At 42.4% G+C, this 21,980-nt stretch overlaps 1 protein-coding gene across 1 annotated transcript; it reads left to right on the forward strand.

Annotated features, from left to right (window-relative positions):
• The first annotated feature begins 2,019 nt into the window (after positions 1-2,019).
• Positions 2,020-21,499, forward strand: PPM1K (protein phosphatase, Mg2+/Mn2+ dependent 1K). The gene is made up of 7 exons (XM_026075351.1): positions 2,020-2,081; positions 3,833-4,360; positions 5,294-5,394; positions 13,204-13,369; positions 13,869-14,013; positions 15,096-15,230; positions 15,845-21,499. Exons 2-7 carry the CDS (start codon positions 3,921-3,923, stop codon positions 15,974-15,976), a joined length of 1,119 nt encoding a protein of 372 aa, XP_025931136.1. The 5' UTR covers positions 2,020-2,081; positions 3,833-3,920; the 3' UTR covers positions 15,977-21,499.
• The last annotated feature ends 481 nt before the right edge of the window (positions 21,500-21,980 follow it).

Here is a 21,980-nt window from a genome sequence, read left to right on the forward strand (position 1 = left end):
GCCGCCCCCTTGGCAAGCGGTCCCGGAGCTAAAAGCTCTGTACCGCTATTAATTTATGCCGGCTAGGCTAGGAGGGGAAGGGAGCGGCTCGCGCCGGGCGCCTTATGTAAGCGCCAGTGCCCGGAGCCCCCCGGGAGGGCTCGCCCGCGCGGCCCCTCGTCCCGTAGGTGCTGCGAAGCGAACCGGGCCGTCCCTTCGAAGGAGCTCGGGCGGAAGGCTTGCGCCGCTTTATCGAAACCGATCATTTCCTGCAGCACCCATCAGGGCTAGAGCGCGGCGCGCCCGGAGGTGGCCGTCAGGCAGTTTGGGTTGCGCTGCCGCCAGGCAAGGTCTGAGCCGCGGCGGCCCCGGCCGCGGTGCTGCCGGGCGTATGCTGCTGGCCATAGGCCTGGGTGCAGCTGCTGGGGCAATGCACTGGGTGCATGCGGGAAAGGGGATTGAAATTCTGGAAAGTGGCCTACTTGGCAGCGCAGCGAGTTGCCTCTGAGAGAACTGTTTGCTCACCTAAGCTATTTATAGGCCTGCAGTAGAAGTGGCTGGTTGAGTCCAGTCTAAGCGACAGCAGGGCTCTGTCCGTGATCTTTCACCCTCCTAATTAATAGAGCTGTGGGGAGCATTTAGCTCCCCAGGAGGTAAATGCTTTTCCTGATCTAAGTTCTCCAGCGACATTTCATATTACTCTTTTATTACTTGCTTTTTATTCTAGATTTTTCTTTTTTTCCGCTACCTTAGGCTACTGTGTGAGGTTTCTGCTTTTGTTTCTCTGCTTAGAAACAGCATCCAAGCTTTGGTCCCAGGCCACTGCTTTAGCCATTAGGCCACACTCCTTCATGCATCAAAGACCTCAGTGGAGAAGTGAGGACTATCCTATGACCTGTCTGCACTTCTCTTAGCTAACCAATTCAGGCGACCCTCCACAGGATCTGGGAGGAAAAGGCTACAGCAAAGACATCTCTCCCATCATGGAGGTGCTTGCATTAAAAAAGATGCTCGTCCTGGTTAAATGTGTGGCTTTCCTGAAGGGCTCCAGTGACACTACCTAAGATGACTGCACATCTTTTGGATGCATAGAATAGACTGATTGTCTGTATTTCAGATGATCATGTACTAATTTGCAACTACTAAATAACAACAGAAACCTCTTTAAGTAAATTCATACCGTCTGCGCAGTTTATTATTCAGGTGAGGGGTAAAATTATGTTGTTGTGGATTAAAAGGAAAAAGCTGATTAAAGCAAGAGCTTAATCTACAGAAACATCATATAGTACTGACCACATCTGTGGTGTTTGGAAAGCAAGCAAGGCAAGCACACTTATCTTATTTAGCTATATATGTGTTCAAAAATTTAAATGCCTGTTTAAGCCTCTGGGACAGCAGGCATGCATCTCTTTTTCTTTTCTTTCTTTTTTTGGCTAGCGGTCTGGAAAATTTCCATCTGCAGTGAAGCAGCCTCCTGTAAAAAGGGCACTGTACAACTTGAACTACTGTTTAATCATTCACTTTAAATACTACATATTTCTGTGTCTGTCTATAAGAATGAGTTTTTTAAGTTAAATGTGTACAGATTAACAGATCAGATGATAGAGCACCTCAAAAAAGATGTCCGTCTATAGCTGTCTCTCATGGACTTTGGCTTTAACATCAGTACCATCCTTTATGACACCTTTGTTTTATTTTTCCCGCATATCCTTGCTCTGTGTTTGCATACATATCAGTAGTGAAGGCACAGACTGTTTGTTGTATGTCCAGCTGGGTTCCTATTCCTGGCTTGCAGAGACACTTAAAAAGCCAAACCGTTGTCAGTATTTATACTTGCCTGGAAGCAATGGGCTTTTGAGAGATGAATATGGTAGGAAACATATTAATTAGCTCTGGATTTTAGATTAATCTTCTGATTCATGCTGTGGATAAAGGGAAAGCTAAATATAGCTAACATTTAATGTTCTCCTTTCAAGCTGACAGAAGTGAAACCAAATGTGGGTTTTGTAAATTGGCAACTTTTGTTGTGCTGTATTTCACAGAGGGAAGTTAACACGCTGTTGTTATGAGTCCGGGGTAACAAAAGAGAGCAAGTCAAGAAAGTAAGTCAGTTTTTAATACCTGTAAGTATACTGAAATAAGGGCAAAGGGGGAATAGACACGATGATAACATGTTGCAGACATCCAGCAATAAAATGGAAAATTACTCATTTAAAATATAAATCAATCAGTTAAGTGACCTGGTGGGTTAGACCACATTAATCTGGTGCAAAAAACATTGACTTCCAGCATGTTTGACTTCCATCAGGTTGACTGTTACTCTACAAATGCTAAATAAACAAATATTTCTTCATCTAAGAATTGCATTAAAGGTAAACAGGAACATCCCAAACAGCATGTTTTGAGCTGTGAATGACAAGTTTAATATGGGCCTCCAGGATGCTCATTTCACAACTCTTTTCTAATAAAAATAACTACTCATTAAGTTGCCTTTGACTGAGTGTTTTTGCAAGCACAGGGGTTTTGGCTAGAAATTTTAAAAATTAATTTTAACAATTATTTCAAAACTACAGATGAAAATGTAATTGGGATCTAGAAATTACAACTACAAGGCACCACGAGCCACAAATTATAGCATCTCTGGGGTACATTTGTTGCTCTTTGCTTCTGGATTATGTCAGAGTACTCTGCTCTCTTGTTGCATTTACCTTGAGCCTGCATATTTTAATCCCTTCATTATGGCATATAACTTAAGTACACCTTTTTATAAAAGTGATTGAGGCATACGGTAACTGTCAGCTTTCGCTCATCATTTTGCTGTCAGCAAACTTCTAGCACCAGTAAACATCTGGCAATGAAATGAGAAATCACTCATTTAAAATCGAAATCAGTCAGTTACAGTGACCTGATGGTCTAGTTCAAACTAATCTGATACTACAGCATTGACTTATTACAAATTACCCCCCTGCATGTTTGACATTCATCAGGTTGACTGTTCCTCTACAAATGGTAAAATAAATCTTTCTGCATCTGTCAGCATGCTAGATGAATCAGCATTAGTGCATTTTTATCTATGCAGGGCCAACTGGTGTTTTTCTTCTATTTGGGCTGCAGAAGGGATCTGAGAAACTGGTAGAGGATCTTGCTTGCCTGTGCTAGCCAAGGACGTACATTTTGGGGTTGTGTAGTAGAGAACTGTAGACCAGACAAAATAGATGAGAGTTGTATTTTGGGAAGTTTGTGCGTGTGCTTGCTTGTGTGCATCCATGGATACACTCTTAATGGACATTCTTACATAGCCTCAAAAATTGCAATTCACTTTACAGGTCTGTTTTGAAAAGTATTGATGAAGTCCTAAAGAACCATGACAGAATTGAATACTATGTTTCTTGTGTAGATTGAAAAGTCTTTAAACTCTTTAAAATCTAGGCAAATATAGTTTTTCCTCCAGGGAGCAAGAGTGCAGATGTTTCAGCATGTGTATGTTGAAGAGCATGCATAATATACTAATTCTCACCACCTTACCTTGTATAGTTTTCACATTTCAGCTGACATGAAGCAAAGTCCTTACTGCTAAAGTTTGCTCCATTACAACCTCTGAAAATTCAGGGTATCGTTATGAAGGTGATCAGCAGAAATGCCTTACCTTGATTTATCTGCAGTACTCCCCATCAGAACTGTAACTGTGGGCTGGTCTATGTAGGACTGTTTCTTGGTGAGTCATGCAGATTGCTCTGTAGCTTCTTCGAGGCAGTGCTGTGCTATGCATGATTAGTGGGCTCTGACTGTGAAAATGTTTCCTGAATGATGTAACTGAAAATTCCCCTTCCTGTGCTTCTTGTTTCCTGATCAGTTTTCTCATTGTTCTTGAAGACATTCCAGCAGCTGCATATCTTTTATTCCTGATCTTTTATTCCTACAAATCTCTGTGAAGACAAGTTATGTCAACAGCTGCTTTAATTAATTTGGTTAGAAATGGAGGGTATCAAGTAAGAAGGAGAGCCCTGCTGACATCCCGCCTCTTGCAAGACGAGAAGCGTCCGACAGCCGCGGGCTACAGCTCCACCTCCGAACACCGGGCTTCCCGCTTCGATGCAGATGGGAGTGGGCGACCCGCCACATGGGACACCTTTGGCATCTGGGACAATCGCATTGACGAACCCATTCTCCTCCCGCCAAGCATAAAGTATGGGAAGCCAATCCCAAAAGTCAGCCTGAGCAATGTGGGCTGTGCTAGCCATATTGGGAAACGGAAGGAAAATGAAGATCGGTTTGATTATGCTCAGCTGACGGAGGACATCCTATACTTTGCAGTATATGACGGACATGGTGGGGCAGCAGCAGCTGACTTCTGTGATAAGTATATGGAAAAATACATTAAGTAAGTGTGCATCGCACAAGTGCATGGCATTTGAATTACAGTAGAGCCTCCTTCCTTAGAATCGAAGAGGAACCTGTGGGTCACAGATTGTCCCTAGGTGTCCTAGGTTATATTGTCATCTAGTCCAATGGGACAGTAGGAACGTGGGACTGGAATAGTCCCTGTTGTGCTGGACATGGTATGAACCTGTTATCCTGTATGGTTCTTGCACGAGGGAGCAAGCCCACACGGGCAAGAAAGGAAAATGTGATTGTCCCCCCCTTCCAGGAAAGGGTTGGGAACACAGAGAGAGTGTGACTTGCCTGTTGTCAGACGAGGTCACTTTGATCGTGACCTGCATCACTTACTGACACTTCCCTGTGAGGCCGCATCACATGACTGGGTGTTTGAAGAGGAATTCCTGCTGCTAGGACAGAACAAGGCTTGGACCCTACCGTGATAAGTGGTGCATTTCGTATGGGTTTGGACTTTTGTTGGGGGAGGGGGTTGTTTGGGGTTTTTTTAAGGTGTTTTTCCCTGATTCCAGAATACAGGAAAGTGCACCTAGTTAGTCAGGACTAGGTAGTACTGCTGTCCTTAAGGAACACAGAGTCCTGACACAGGTTCTTTGCTAAGGGAGCTAGCCCCTTTTTTGTAGCCCAGCACGTGCAAATCTATTGCCTTGTTTGGGGAACTGCTCAGCTGTGGACCTAGACAGGACATTATGAGGATGTTCTTTTATCTTTGCAGATCAGATGCAAGAAGATAAGCTATTATACGTATTTGCAAAATTGTAAGGTTTGCTTCCAGTGCAAATCATTAATGACATCATATTACTCTAACATAATCAAGTGTGATTCAATGCGTGCAGGGAGGAAATAATTCTGTTGAAGAGCTTTATTAAGATGAATATTTCCAGGAAAGGAATTAAAATTTTTAAAATTTTGTTTCCAGAGAATTTCTTACTCAGGATGAAAACTTGGAAAACGTTTTGAACAAAGCTTTTCTAGAAATAAACAAAGCGTATGAAAGCCACGCTCATCTGTCTGCTGATGGTAAGTAAAAAATATTCTGCTCTTGGGGTGGGAAAATGTTTTTTCTTATTTGCTCAGTTGTTTTGTATTAAGACTTCCTGAAAAATGCTTAAAAGCAGTCTTACTTAACATAGATTTTTGCTCTGATCACTTATTGCAGATGAAACAATCATGTTTAACTTTTTTAAAATGAGAAAGCTATGAAAAGTCTAAATGAAATTTTTTGGGGAGTTATTAATCTAAAGTTTAGCATAACCTTCAATTTATCTTAAATTCTGTCAAGCAGAGTGTTTGTCAAGTTAGCAAGGAATAGTTTCACTTGGCACAGAACGTACATAGCTTTACATATTGTGTGAGAAATTAACCCAGTCTTTTTTTTTTGGAAAGCTGTTATTTTTGTGTGTTCTAAGGAACAGTGTCTAAAGTTCCCTTTTCTGACTCAGCTGCTGCAACTGAGGAGGAAGGTAGGCCAAAATTAATAGAATAGATGTTGCTTCTGCGCAAACAGAGTTACAAGAGTAGCTCTGAGTGCGAAGGAGAAAAAGGCAAGCAACTAGAGAATGAGGCTGGCTGTGGTAAGGCTGGCATCAGCCCTTTTAGCCTCCTTAGTCTTGGCTGTGAATCAGGTTCTTGTATACATGTCTAGAGACTAAGCATGGCTGAAGTGCCAGTTACAGCAGCCAGGGCTTAGAGGGAGTAATTTTGGGAAGGGGGAGGTGATAGAGGTTACAGTTTTGGTTCTCTGTCACAGGAGTTTCCTCAGCAATAAGATACTATTTTGTGAGTCAGCTGTGCCAGTCATTAAAAAAAACTGTCCCAGTGTTGGTGCAGGTGCTTGCAACACAATTGAGGTTGTTTTAGAAGAGCAGAATTTTTAAAAGTTTTTCCTCCAAGGAAGAAGTTAAACCCAACAAGTCCTCTCAGGACTGAAATTATACTGTATTCTTGGGTTTCTTTCCTTAAGAAATGCATGAAAACAATAAATTACCCGAACTGTTTCCTGCACTTAATAAACGGCCAAATGAACCTGGTTAGACTCCTAGGAAATGTTTCCTGGCAGGACAGGTAGTCTGGCCATGGCAGCATGTTGAGCGATGTATACCTTTTCTCTTACCTGGTTCAAGCTGAGGTACCAGAAAAAAAAGTCATAAATCCTGAAATGCATCCCTTAAAAAAGCAGAATTAAATCTTTAAAAGTCTTCCCCCCACCCCATTTTATCATTCGCTATTGAAATCCACCTGTATTCTTTAAAAAACAATGACATGGTGAAAAATCCAGAGTCACTTTTGAACTATGGAGTCAGTTCTAACTGAGCTAGTCTGAGACACATCAGTAGAGCAGATATGCTTTGTATCCAAGAGCGCCCTTGTAAATGTCATGTTGAGAGCTCAGATTCAAGAACACATCTGAATTCAGGCTTGTGTGCTTCCTTGGACCAAGACCTTTCATTTGTAGTAACAGGAAGATCTGTTATATTTGGCCTCCCCTTTGTTAACAAGACAGGTCTTGCTTTTGCTCATCTAAATGACCTTTGTTAAGTTTCAGAGCAGCTCCTTAAGCAGAATTGGGAATCATACTTGGTGTATTACTAGATTATTCTGAAAACGGTTTCTGATACAGCATTTTGTACATGAGTCTTACTGAACTGGATAACAAGAACATTTGACAGACAAGTTGTGCAGCAAGCTGAGTATTTGGAACTGCTTATAGGGTATTATCATACCATTTAACTGGATAACTGGGCTGCTTACTTAATGAAAATGCCAACAAATTTACATAACAGCTAAACAGCAGAGTTACAAGATCCTAGACACTCTCCTCATTAAAAAACCTTGAGGTCAAACAAAATATTGGGCAAAGACACTGTTTAACAACCACAAGGGCCACATTTTGCAAAGTGCTCAGTGCTTCTTTAGGTAGGTTTTAGGCAAGCTCTCACAGGAACCTGTGGGATGAGAACATGCCCAGTGCTCTTGCCTGGTTGCCCAGCTGAAAATCAAGCTATAGGGGAAAGAGTGGAGTAATAGGATGTAAAGACAAATATAGATTTATGAACAAAGTGAACTTCTCACATACCCGCTGTTGAAAATTTTCAATACTTTGTTGACTGTTTGGTGTGGGTATTTTTGTTGTTGTTGCTGTTTTGAAAGTTACATAAAAGTCAGTTGCTTTGCATGTATCCTGGTTAGAAGCCTAATTCCAAACAGATTCAGTTTGGCAGCAAAACTTCTGATTAATTGTGGCTATTCTAGATGTGACTGTCAAGAGTGTTGCTCAAACTTCTTGAAAATGGTGGTGGTAGAACTCTGGGTGTTCAGGATACACTGGATGGGTCCCAGGACTGACTCCCTTTCGAAACCCTTCTATAGCTGACAAAGTGGAAAATAATAGCTTAGTCTTGTTCTGGTAGATTGCTCTGCCAGCATCCACTCCTTTCACTGTGTCTGGAAAAGATACAGTGAGTGTCCAGGATGACTCCAGATCTTCACTTTTCTAACATGTGCCCGACTTTGAAAGTGTGTGCCTGTGTGTTTGAAGGAGCATGACTCCCGGGACAAATCCCAATACCAAAATTACAGGTATTTTGGGCAACATTATGCTTATAATACTGTTTAGGGAAAAAAAATCATAATATGGCACAAATATAACAGGCTAAGAGGTGTGCATTCTCAGAGCGTCTGGCCCTGTCTTTGGGGACAAAGCCTTTTGAAGGTCGCTTCCCTGTGACAGAATATTTGAAACTATACTTGAAAAATACATAAAGGAATACTTTCTTTGCGCTTTCAGTAAAAATTAAAGATGTATGTTCCGATATTGCTCCTTGTGTCTTGTGTGCAGGATGACTAGTGCTGCTGGACTGCTGTACTGGCCTGTGGTCCATTCCAGTATCCCCTCTGATAGTGGTCTGTACAAGATGTTTCACACAAAAGCATAAGAAACATTCTGTAAGCATATCTGGGATAATGTGTCCTCCACATAAATCCTTTCTAGTTGTTAACAGGTCAGAGATCTGCCTGAGCCTTGAAGCATGTTTGCTATCTCTTCAAAAATGCATTTTCATTCTCTTTCACACATTTAAATACATTCAGTCACTTTTAAATCACTGCTAAACTTAAGTATGGGATACACTAAAGGATACGCATGTCAGACAAACACATCGTTATCCATGAGGCAACCATTAACACAGATGGACAGAATTTTCTGGTATTGCTGAATAGCAGTAAAAACATATATGTTAAGGCTGAATAAGGACAGAATAATGTGAATAATGTGCTTGCGGAGATTAGAGCATCACTCAGAAGAAATAGAACACACATTCTCACAGCAACAGCAGCTACTGTTGACTCGGAAGGTGACAGGTTCATGGCATGACCTGGGTCCACTGTGCAGTATTTTTCAGACAGTGACAGTGCATTTATCTGGAGTGCTTTACTATATGGGAGCCAAAGGGCTTTGTGGCCTTCAAGACGAGAGAGCACTGGCAGAGTGGACAGCAGTGCATGTGTGCTGCTGTGCTTCAGTGAAAGGGAATAAAAGTAGAGACAAGTCTGTGTTTGCAGGCTATACATGTGGAAACCATTTTTGTGGCCACTACACAGTTGTAAGAGTACATGGCTTGCAAGACCATGTGTTGTACTCTTAGCCATAGGAGTACATTTGCCTTGGAGAGAAAGTCCAGTGTCTTACTGCATTCCCACATAAAAGGAAGACCCTTAATTGTTGTCTTTTAACACTACTTCTACCCATTAAACTAGGCTAGTTTTGTAAGTACAGCATTTGTCAATGGAAGCACAGCTCTCCTGTCCTAATGTGTCCTACAAGGTACTGCTACTGCTTCTGTTTATTGTAGGCACAATCCAGTACTAGGAGAAAACAACAGAGTGTCTTTCCATCAACCTCCATGTTCAGTGCATCCAACTCTAATTGCACTGGCCACTCACTTCTGGAATAGCCACCTTATTAAAACACAGCCAAGTGTTAACTAACTGTTGTGCTTCTATGTATGCAGGAAAGGCATTCCTGGAATCTTATTGTGCTGAGCAAATAGCAAAAGTCTTTTTAAAATAATTAAATGAAAAAGTTTTAAAGTTATCATTAAAAAACATGATTATTCTTTCTTTGAATATGTTAACCTGCAACACTGAGGAAAAGAGAGAGCTGCAGAAGTTATACTTAAATATTACATTAAGCCATCAACATTAAAAAGACAGCCTTTTATCCATGGGCCCTGGTTATTATCTAATCAAGTTAGAAGATACTGATTACAGTATTATGGGAGTGTTCATTTTGCATGTTTTCCCATGGGTCAGATGAAGTCATATGTTTCTATTCAGTGCATTTAAAAGGGCCTCCTTTTAGTTGGCACTTGTCTGACCCCCCTCCCCCCCCCATTTTTATTCTAAATATAAATTACCTTGAGAAACAGATCAGGCCATATTCTGTACTGAAAATGCTCTTCAGAGAGCCCAATTTTGCCAGATACGAGGTGGCTGGCCCTCTGGCATTGATATATTTCTTTTGTTGGTTGGTTACCTCCCCAAAAATATTTTGTAGCCTTTACTTTGGCTGAAGTCAAACTGGTTTTGTCACACAGTTGTAAAGAAAAGGCAAGAAGGGTGGCAATTCCTGAAAAAAACCAGGGCTGATTTGTCTGTGGACAAAGAGGTGTGTAAGCCTCAAGTGTGGCCAAACTGGACACTACACAACTCATCAGGACTTCCTATATTACCTGCAAAAGACAGTGCAGGCAAACCCAAAGTGAGTACTTCCCCTGTTTTGCAGCCCTTGTTCTTTCATCTCCAGTGTTGCAGGTTTATTTTGTTTGAACAAAGTCCCTGGGTGAATTTCCTATTTGCCTCTGTGTACATGTTATTTGTGGCAGACACTGTACCTGGTCAGCAGCTCTAGAACTGGAGGCCCTGGACACTATATGCTGGGCTTCAGTGGAAAGAGAGATCTGCTTAATTTTGTCCCAGGTGAAGGAGTCCGGCGGTTCCTAGCCTGGACTACTGGAAGGTTCCCACATCCTCTTTGTCACATTAGTTGAGATGACTTGCAGTAAAAATTGTCCTGTGAGTGAGTGTTAAGAACCTATTGAAAGATCTTAGTTTTATAGTGATATTGTTAGGAAGAGAAAAAAACCTCTTCAATTGTTAAAACAATGTATGTGCTGATGCAACTTATTTTATATTATTAAATAATCTAGAAGCAGTAGCAGTAAGGCATTAGACATTTTATCCCATCGTCATTCCTATGTTTTGGAACTGTGCTAAAAATCAGATAATTCCTTTAGTCTAGCTAGATCCATATTGCTCCTCTACCCCGATTATGAACTAGATCCAGGGAGGAGAACATGAGTGGCATTCATTTTTCTAAGCAATACCATTTAACTAGTAAACATTTGTAAAGCACAAGTTACTATAACCATTACCATTGTCTGCACAATATTGCTGACTGGTTCTTTGGTAACATGTCTTGACATGGTGCTAGCAGCTCTTTTGGCTTTGTAAATTTACTCTTTAAAGATGTAGATTCACCTGAATGACCAAATGTTTTAGATCATTCATGAGTTAAACACTACAGATCTTACCTTTTAAGAGGCTAGCATTTATTTGTCAGTGTTGTTCCAAAAACAAGGAATGATATGGGACACTAGTGGCAGTTCCATATTCATTTTAATTTCTCAATAAAATGTATTTTCTGTGAAATAAAAAAGTAATTTTATATAGGTTTTTCACTTCACTTTAATTATTTGGCTAAAACAGGTATTTTACTGGCTCTACTAAAATTTCTAATCACGCTGCTACTTGTTAGTATCTTATTTTTATAACATACCTCAAAGTGAGCCTGCACCAGACTAGTCCTTGCTTCAGATTACAAACAGGATGTCAGTGCTTACCTGAGTACTCAGAAGCTACCGACATCTACATGGTTTTGTATATTGTAGTCTGCACTGCAGCCATAACGTAGTTCAGAGATTTGACGTGGAGATGGCTGATGTTCATGATCAACGTTTTGGTTGAGTGTATAGCTAAATCAAGTCTTCATTGCAGTAATAATACCTGTTTTAAATAATAACACAAGCTTAGTTTAGACTGTTTCATGAGGTTTTTTTTGATTCATCAGCTCACTGCTTTCACTTTACAACAAGGCTCAATGCATCTTTTGGGGCTTTGTGCACCTTGAATTTCCTACTAGCCCGGTTTTCCAGGGGTGCTGAGCACTCACAGGATTGGGGGAGCAGTCACCCAGATCCCAAAGCACTCACATTTTTGCTTGTCTAAATGTGTAGGGGGATGTGCTGCATGTACGCAGTTTGCCAGCAGTTGGAGCTGCCTGACATTCTTCAGGCACAGGCGCATGGTCCTAGCTGAGATCTGTCCCCCTCCCTGGGTCAGGGCTGCAGGGCCAGAGGTAGGAGCGCATTTAGTTGTAGCTGAGCTCTAGAGAAGTGGTGGAGGGAAGATCTTTAACCATTACTCATGTGAAAATAGGAACATAACAGGGGATTCTCAGTCGTAGCTTAACCAAAAAACTCTCTCTGAAATTGGCTTGCTTTTAAAACCAATTACCAGAAGACCCTAGAATGCAGCGAGATCCATAGAGGGCCTCTGGGAGGAATTTGCACTGGCTGTGAATTCCAGGCAATAGCTCTTCCTGGCCCAGCCTTTTACTGCAGTAGCTCAGATCAGCAGGCGTTACCACTTTCCAAGCAGCTCTCACTGGCTTAGAGTTGCATATTTTGCCGGAAGAGAAGGTACTGGTGACTGTTCCTTTAGAAAAAAGAAAGCTGGCAATTCTTTTGGCATTTTCTTCATTGCAGATAAAACTGCAGATCTCTTATGAAACAGGCTGACTCATATTTCCAATTTTCAAGCCTTTTTTTTTTTTCCAGCATGATGGTGAAATTGAAACCAGAAGGCCTTAGATTTATTAGCACTAGTTAATCCAGCCAGGACCCTAAACACAGTTAACCAGCTCAGATCACTCCTCCGCCTTGCAAAAGAAGAGGACAGCAGCTGGGAGTCTGCCTTGCCCTTTAGGCAGTGGATTTATATCCCTTTCAAGTGATCCTACCAGTGCCCAGGGCGGATTGCCTGGAGGACCATTGCCAGCTGACTGGCTCAGATTGCAGGTGCAAGGCTAGGCAGGATCCAGCTTCACCTCCAGACTGTGACCTCCAACAGACTGACAGGGTTTGAAGAGAGTGGAGTCCCCTTCTGAAAAAAGCCAGTGTCTGCTGGCTGAACCCTTCGTCTCTTGGCAAGGCTGGGGGAAACGAAGGGAGACTGTAATAGCTCAGAGAGCAACTGGAGCCCCAGAGACTGGGGAAGGAGAGTTTCTCATTTGGAGAAACTACATGCAGCTACAGTTAGTATTACTGAATTACCTACTTCACCTCCAGACAGAAGAGAAGATCCGTCAGCTTTGTGGCGGGCTACACCTGCAGTCACTGTGCCCAGGCATGAGAATGATATCCCAGTATCTTCAGATGCACTGTTGGAACAGAAAATATGTTCACTACAACCTGAGAAGAAACTATCTTACCTGATAGTACTTTTATTCCACTTGCCCTTTTTGCATGGAGCCATGTTGTTGCACAGAAATACTTACCTTTTCCACTCCCTCTCTCCCCCCTAGTCCTACATGCATGTTTGTTTGCTGTACTTTTTAAAAATAGCTTTAGTTTAAACTTTAAAGCATTTATTTACTGGTAATGTAGAGCACAGGCTGTCTTTGTTTTAGCAGTTGAAACTGTTGCTCTGTTATACATGGTGCTATGCTTCTGGGCAGTGTTAAAACCTCTCTCTTTGGTATGATGTTTGTAGCAACTCTGGCGAATGCTGGGACCACTGCAACAGTGGCCCTGCTCCGGGATGGTATTGAGCTGGTTGTGGCAAGTGTGGGAGACAGTCGTGCACTGCTGTGTCGAAAGGGAAAAGCCATGAAACTCACCATTGACCATACTCCAGAAAGGAAGGAGGAGAAGGAAAGGTACCTGTCAGCTGATTTTGTGGCTTCCCTGGGACTGGCCTTGGTCAGGCTGTGTTTTTGTTCTCCTGCAGCTAGAATGGGCCTGGAAAAAAGCAGACTTGAACATAATGTCTGCAATTGGCATCTGAGCTAGCAAAAGGTGGCACAGCTCCAAGTAGTTCATTTATGTCAGTTTAGAGGATTGAGGATCTGGAAAAAAAATGCATGAGCATAAACTGTCATGGCAGTAAGATCTGTGTAGTTAGGAGTGGGTTCAAGGACTTGTCCAAAACTGCCAAGTTCAAGCCAAGATTTGAAGTCATGTTGCCAGGTTGGGGCTTAGCCTGCAAAACCACCTCCCTTCCGTGGAGCACTTCAGACAGCAAAAGCCAACTCTCAGTCTCTCAGTTTAGGTCCTCCATACCCCATTCCACTTCCACAAATAGTGGTAGAAATTGCAACTAGAGATGATGGTCAGAATCACTAATTCATATTTGCTTTCTCTCTTTCCTCTGGATAGGATTAGGAAGTGCGGTGGCTTTGTTGCCTGGAACAGTTTGGGACAACCACATGTGAATGGTAGACTTGCAATGACACGGAGCATAGGAGATTTGGATCTTAAAAACAGTGGTGTGATAGCCCAGCCAGAAACAAAACGGGTTCAGGTAAAAGAAGGCCTGGTTAACAGGAACAGCAACATTCAGATTAAGGGGCAACGCGGGTATCTGATGCAGGTGGTATCCACACAGTATGTGCCCAGTTGGAACCTGATGGCCAAGCTTTGGTTTTTAATTGCAGTAAAGTAACCAGAGACTAATTCTAAAGTCCTTTCAGACTGACACTAATAGGACAGAAAGGAATCTGGCCCTGATAATAAATTCAGCCAAGTTAACTTTTAAATCCAATTTATCATAGTATCATATATGAGGGAAGGAAGATAATACATGATAGCCATTAATGATTTATAAAGCCTGTTTGGGGCTTGGGGGGTCAAAGAAAGAAATTTGAAGTTTATGCTGATGTAAAATCATTGCTGAAAACTAGGTGGGATATGGTTGGGCTAAATCATTGAAAAAAGTAGTATATGTAGAGATTAGCACTCTTGGGAGGACAGGGGGAGGAAAGGGCAGCTGCATGCATCTTACCATGACTCCACAGTTGTTCAGAAAACAAAGTAACCACCCAGAATGCATTCAGCATGGTTGCCTTCATGATTGCTCCTACCCTTATGAAAAACAAAGCTCCCTTCTCAGTTCATATTCTACTCAGTATTTTTCCCCCATACCCAGTGCATCTCAGTGCCAAGGGAACTTACATTTGGTTGGTACTAACCAAACATAAAACACTGTCCACTAGGCCAGAGGAGTTTAGTGAGATGACCACAGTGGTAATGCGTCTGCCTTGAAATCCTCATTTTAAGGAAGCATTTCCTTTACTTGGTAATGTATGGGTCTGGGCTTTTGGCCTCAGAATATTCAGAGGGTTATTTTCTAGAACCAAAAGCCCTTTAAGATGTTTTCCTCCAGTACATGTAACACAGTCTGTGTCTGATGCCTGTGCTGGAGAATTCAAAGGGCAGCCCTGGGCTACTGGGGGCTTGGGGGGGTCCCCATTAGTTCTTGTGCAGAAAGCAGGGGAACATGCAGCAACGCCAGAAAAAGTGCTTTGCAACAGAGGGAAAAAACAAAGACATTCTACCTTGCAGTGCTCTGTTAATTGTTACCCACACTGCATGCCTTTGTTGCAGTTGCACCATGCGGATGACAGCTTCTTGGTCCTCACTACAGACGGCATTAACTTCATGGTGAACAGCCAGGAGATCTGCAACTTCATTAACCAATGCCATGATCCGGCTGAAGCAGCCCACGTTGTTACTGAGCAGGTAATGCCACGGCTTCTCATGGCACCAAAGCACTGCTGCTCCTGCAAGGGTAATGCAGCTGAATGGTAGCTTAGACTGTCCATCTGTTGAATGTACTCTCGTGGGTCCATTTCAGCATGTGGTATGGATAAGAGCAACAAGTTAAGCCATTGCAAAATAGTGGTTTATTGTCAGTATGTTTGTTGTTGGGTTTTGACGTTTTTGAACAAAAAATTTGTGTAATGACAGGTTCAACAGTGGATTTAACTGTACTGGCTGATATGGCCACCAGTCCAACTGTCTGTCCTTTTCTTTCCCTGGACCTTGTCACATCCTTGCAAAGGGACATCATTTCAATTTATATACTTAGGTCATGATCCACTGAACTGGGGACTGTAACTGCAGTTTATTCCAGTGCTGAATATGTCATCAGCATAGATGTAAGTGCTCAGTTTCTCACAGTGGGATATCATATAGAAAGCTCTCGGGCATACAAGAACCTGCAATGCCAGAGCTGAAAGGAGGCAAGGGAGCATAGGGCCTTGTGGCATGCTGTCCCATGTGAAGCCCGGTACTTGTTTCCCTTCCAGGAAAACCACAGGGTTATGATGCTGATGATTTGTTTCTCCTCTCAGGCAATACAATATGGCACTGAGGACAACAGCACCATTGTCATAGTGCCATTTGGAGCATGGGGTAAATACAAAAATGGCGAGATCAACTTCTCCTTCAGCCGCAGCTTTGCCTCCAGCGGGAGATGGGCATGATGACCTGCCACAACTATCTTTTCCTGCAATAGTCTGGACACAGAGCACTACAGAAGAACACATCCGTCTGTTCATAGGTTGACTTACTGTCTTGTCCATCTCTTCTCAGTGTTATAGAAGATGTCCCTGCTCCCTTGGTGGGCAATGCCCCATTGTTGCTTATGGCTGATTGTGTTTTACCACTTATTTATTCGAATCAGCATTGAGGCAGCTATGTCTTCATGTTTCTGGTTCCAGCAGCTCTTCACACCACTTTCTTCATGTAGATGGGGTTCTGGGCTTTCACCCTAGGCTGGAGGTGTTGTACATCATTAGTTTCATACCAACTCACATTACCTAGGACCCTTAGTTATTTAGCAGCTGTGAAAGTCTGAGACTTTGAGCCATCTGCCAGCTTCTTTGTACAGTACACAGGGGAACAAACACACAGTTTTCATAGGGAGATAAAAGGTGGGTTTGTTGTCTTCCTCTGCTATACAGCCACCCAAAACTCCTCTGTGCTTCAGGAGAAGCAGGTGAAAAGTAAGGGGGAAGTTTCAGAAAGTAATTAGCCTGCACTTCAGTCCTGATGCCAATGGCACTGGGTGTAGCTGACATTTTTCTTAAGACAGTGCTGCTTTGCAGGGCTTTATGCTCTCACCGCTGTGATTTGTGATCCTCTGGCTCCAAGGGCATGGAGCAGGCTGGAGCCGCACGCTGTGGGAAGGGAATATCTATTTCATCTGAAGCCTGTGCAGTCTCTGTGGACCATGTAGCAGCTCCCTTTCACTGTTCTCTTTGGTGTGCCAGTGCTTGACAGGAGTACGAAGGAGGGAAAAAGCTGCACATTTTTGAAATCCAGAGACTCCATCAACTTGAATTTCTTTTTCTTTTCTTTCTTTTTTTTTTTTAAACTAATTTCAGAGAATTTTATAATCAAGATTCTTTGGATGTGTAAGACAGGAAAGTTTATTTCTTCATAAATATATGAGTATTTGCCTGCCCTCCACTGAAGGTTTTTAGTTTGTCATGATCTCCTGTGTATCCTTACAGTATACAGGGAGCTGTAAAATGCACAAAGCAAGCAAGCTAGAGAAAGGAGAGAGCATTTTGTTAACATAACTTAATTTTTGTAAGCTTTGGGTGGTGCTCATAATAGATGCCAGATATTCAGCCAGCGAAAGTGTAGTTTTGTACTTAAAGGAGGAACATCCATTTCCTCTTCCCCTTTTGGTGGGAGTCTGTGTCCAGTGAGGCACGGGGGTCCAGAGCCCTGAGCCAGCTCAGACTGCTGCTGTGAGAGGGATCGCAGGTGACATGTTGGTGCGTTGGCAGCAGCTGAAGATCTGTGCCAGCATGCCTCTTTCAGACCTTGTTCTTCCTCCACTCCAAATCAGGTTTGCAGCTCTGTTGGCCTTTGAGTTACCATGTTGTAAGGAGACATGGGTAGAGAAAAATTGGGCTCTTCTCTGGTTTGCAACAGTATTTTTCATTCTGTGGATGTTTCCACCAGGACAGTTGTAAAAACAAACCAAAAAATAAATGAAATTGCCTGATACAAAGTCACCTTACAATAAGGAAAAATATTCCTGAGATGCCTGGTCTGATTCTCATTTTCCAGCGTGAAGTATATATCTTTGTTTCTTTAGCCCTTTCCAGGCCCAGGGTTAYACCTTATGCAGTCATTCCACATGTTTTCTTTGCCTCTCTTTGAAGGCCTGGGAGCACCCCACAGAGCACAGTGTTGTACTGACAGCAGTAAGTACTTTGTGTATAGAGAGTATGCTGGTTTTGTCCCATCACTTGGTGTATTATATGGTGTRTATAATGTGTATATTGGGTTTATAAGTATGAAGAGTTTGTGAAACAGTATTTGTAAATCTCCGTTGTACCTGATGCTATTATCCAGGCCTCTGTAATGAGTGTATCACTGGTTTACAGTTGTAATCCCTTCTCTCTCCCCAGTTTTTCTGGGTTTGGGTTCAATCTTCACCTGAAGCCAAAATGTTTGTCATGATCCTTAGTTTGGCCTTGCTCCGCTGAGGGAAAAGGGCACTTTTAGTTGTTATCAGCCAGAGCAGGTTCTCAGCCTGCGGCAAAAGTTTGAAGATTCCCCACAACCCATTTGTAGCAGAAGTGGCAAAACACAGCTTCTCCTGAGCGCCTGAGGAGAGGCAGCACTTAACAGAGGTTCAGAGAGCTGCTCTGGGAATGTGGTTATGGCCAGGTGTGCTGCAGTGTGAACAGCTGATAGCCTTTCTCCTGCAGAAAAAGCAACTTGCTAAAACATCAGACCCAATAGTTCCTAAGAAAGGGTTAACCACAGCAGGCACCAGTCTTGCTCTGGGCACAATGAGGAGTTGCAGTCAAGCTCTGGAGAGGGAGTTGCTGTGGGGGTGGATTTGCTATCAAATGTCAGCCAGGCATGAGGGGTGTCAGGATCTGGACAAGCTCCATCGATGCAAACGCTGCTCATTTCTGTTCAGCCAGCGAGCCATCTATCAAGACAGAAGATACCACGGGTGCTGGGGGTGTTTCTGATAAACACATACTGCTTTTTAAACATGCTCATTTGAGCAGTACTGTATACTTGCCAAGCTGAAGACATGCTATTAAATGCGGGTGGGTAATGAATAACACTGCAAATAAGGAGCAGGTGCTCTGAGGAATGTCCTGAAATTAGAGTAGCTTCAAGGCATTGACCTGTATGTGAAATGAAATGAGAGTTTGTTCTAATTGTTTTTGGGGAGCATTTTTGTTTTATCCCTGTCGGATAGCCTGATTTTACAGAGCATGAAAGCTGCTGGTGTTTTTTTACTTCTTCTCAGATCCTACTGACTGGTTATCCTCTCAGAGAAAGGACTCATCAGGAACTTCTTTTATATTTTGAAAGGAAGTGATAAGACAAAGCTTTGCAAGATAGATGATGGTTAGGTAAGGTATCTTGGCAGTTCCTATTAATGCCTTGATAGAATCACAGAAAAACTTAGGTCGGAAAGGACTTCTGGATATCATCTAGTTTAATCTCTGGCTCAAAGCAGGGCCAGCTTCAGAATTATATACTTTAATAAAGAGACATCTAATGACATTGAAATACAGTGACTGAAAATGGATGGGAGGAAATMATTTGTCATACAGTGCAGTTTGCCTGAGGAACTCCTTGCCACTAGACTGTGTTGAAGCCAAAAGCTTACCAGTATTTGAAAAAGAGCGGGTGCTTTGTACAGCAGCCGATAAACTTCACAAATAAATTAAGCATTACATATGTGTATGTAACAGATGCAAGCTTTCTTGCAGTAGAGCAAAAGCTAACCAGTAACTGATAGGGCATTATGAAGATGCATTTCTTAAGTGCAGCTTATTCTCTGTCTGTCCACCGTAGTCTTTTGCATTTCATTCTGAAGTAAATAACTACTGAGAAGACGAAACGCTTTGCTAAGTTGCACAATAATCTGCCTGATCTTCTTACCTGTAGAAACAGGGGCTCCCGCTCACTGCTTTTTGTAGATACTTCACTTAATGCTGGACATTGCAACGTCCTGAGTGCCTGCTTGGAAAACATATAATTTTGTATAGACACTCCATCACGAGGGCTGTTCTCCTCCTCCTGAACCACAGTCCTGCTTTTTTCAGCAAAGACCAGAGTGAACTCCCCTAGGATTTAGTGGCAACTGCACCAAACCTCATTTTTCTCCAAGCAATCAGGAAAAACCTGCATTTTCTTCAGTGATGGAGCTATTAGAACAAATTACTTTCTTTGCATTTCAGTTTTGGGGCTGTTCTGACACTGATTCAGTGCTGACAGAGTGGGCTTTGCTGACAAGTTTATGCATTGAGTGGGATGTGGTTTATAGCACTGAATTTTGAGTGCACTGAATATGAAGATAGTGGATTAAAGCCATGTCAGGGGGCACGGATGTGGTTTGTTGTAATGGTACCAGGGAATCAAGTTAGCAGTGCCTTGCTGGTGTCCAGCCAGCAATCCACTTTGGCGTGGGGTTCCCCGCCAGAGCTGGGTATCGCTGTGATGAAGCTGTGCTTGTAGTTTTTTTCAATCATCTAGTCCATAAGCCTCCTGCTGCCTATAGCAGTTCTTCAAGCAACCAGCTTTAAGCCCCAGGGACCAGCAAAATTCTCTTGCCTAGTAGAGAGAGAGATCCTTTTAAACTGAGGAACAAAAGCAAATTGTCTTTATAATGACAATTGCCTACCAGAGGGGTTTTGTTATTGCAAGATCACTATATATGTCTTCAATTTTGAATCAAATTAAATAGAATTTTAGTTCATTCTCTAGCTCCCTGTCTTTCATGTGCATCTGTTGTATCAATGAAAAGAATTTTTTTTTTTTTTTTTACTACAGACAACCTGAACATTATGGGTGACCTGCTGAGCAAACAGTAATAAGGGTTTACTTTTTCCTACCTTTTTAGGGCTAGATTCTGAACTCCATCAGATCTGGTGAGAAGTATTTTCTTTCCTGAACCCTCCCCCTGGAGCAGTGGCATCTCTCATTACAGGCACTGCAGGAGGGTGGCCTGGGGGCCCAGAAGGGCAAAAAATGTTGTCCAGCTAGTTATTCAATTTTGTTATGAGGATTTGGAAGGCATGGATGGCCTCATGTTTCTGGAGGATTTACTAGGAGAGGTGTTGAGATTGTAAACGGAGTTCCAGCTTGCCTTTTACTCCATTGGGAAAGTAGGGTTTCGGGCACTGTAGAGGGAATGTGGTAGAAACTTTGCAGCCTTGAGTTAGGAGAGGTGGTCTCTCAGGAAGGTGTACAACCACAGTGCAAAATACTGAAAGGCGGCTGAGGGGTAGTTTGTTTTATACAGCATTCACTTACAATCAGCTGCTTTTGGTCTGAAAATCTTAGCCTCTGTGAACAATCACGGAGCACAGTGTGGTTGAGAACAGGGGTGTGGAGGGAAAGCAGCAATATTACTGCCTGTTACATATGTGGGGAAATGAAAATTGGTAGGAGCTTAGGCTCACTGCAGGACTTTGACTGACTTCTACAGGATCAGGGTATCAGGTCACCCTGTCTGTCTCAGCAGGCAGATGTACTGTGGTCCAAGGCCTTGGGGTTTCTAGCTGAGGGAGAAGCAGGAAACAACAGACACCAGTGAAACTGATTTAATATTAATTCTTGTTTAATAAAATTATTTGGGGACTGTTAGGTCCATTGGTCACTTACCGAACAAGCCGAACGTATCGTATTGCAACTCTCCTGGTTCTGAAGCTGCTGTTCTCAATGTAGAGATACCCAGTGGGGTTTCCTCTTTACCCAGGATATGGAATACTGGGGCAGTTCTGCATGTCATAACTTTATACAGACTAAAGTGCAATTGTGTACATTCATTACATAGTTTGCCTTAGGACTATGTGGAATTTCTGTGGTTTGATGTTTATGTTTGGTATAATCAGTGTTCATAATTCATCTACTTCTTAATTTTATAGAAGTATCCATTTTACTTTTTTTTTTTTTTTTTTTAAGTTTGTTTGTCTTCATGGTCTTAAATCTACAGTGGAGCAGATAAGGCTGTGCTGGAACGCTTAAAAGATCTTTTAATAAAGATTTGGCTTCCAGACTTGTGTCACTGCAGATCTATTTTTCTTCTCCTACCTAATCTCAAATCACCAGAACAGTTTGTTTCCCAAGATCTGTCCCAAGTGTCCTGTTGGCCCCAGGCCATAGGCTCTGCCATGAAAAGCTTTTGATAACCAAGGCTTAACTTACAAAGGCATTCACCCAGTGATAGCCAGTGCAAAGTACCTCTCTCTGCGCTCAGTCAGCGCACCTCGGCTTTGGCATCAGGGCCACATGTTCTGTCTGACTTGCTATCTTTGTCTTCTTATATATTTTGATTTATTACAATATCAAGAAATGAGAACCCCTTCTCTCTAAGAAAAATCTTTCTTAAATTCTTTTGTGAAGCAAAAAAGCACCCTAGGTCGTTGTCACAAACAGCTGATTTCATCCTGTGAGACACTGGAAAGAAACAAATTGGGTCTCCTTGATAGAAGG

Source organism: Apteryx rowi, unplaced genomic scaffold (genome assembly GCF_003343035.1).
Source record: "Apteryx rowi isolate R43461 unplaced genomic scaffold, aptRow1 scaffold_401, whole genome shotgun sequence".
Classification (NCBI taxonomy): Eukaryota; Metazoa; Chordata; class Aves; order Apterygiformes; family Apterygidae; genus Apteryx; species Apteryx rowi.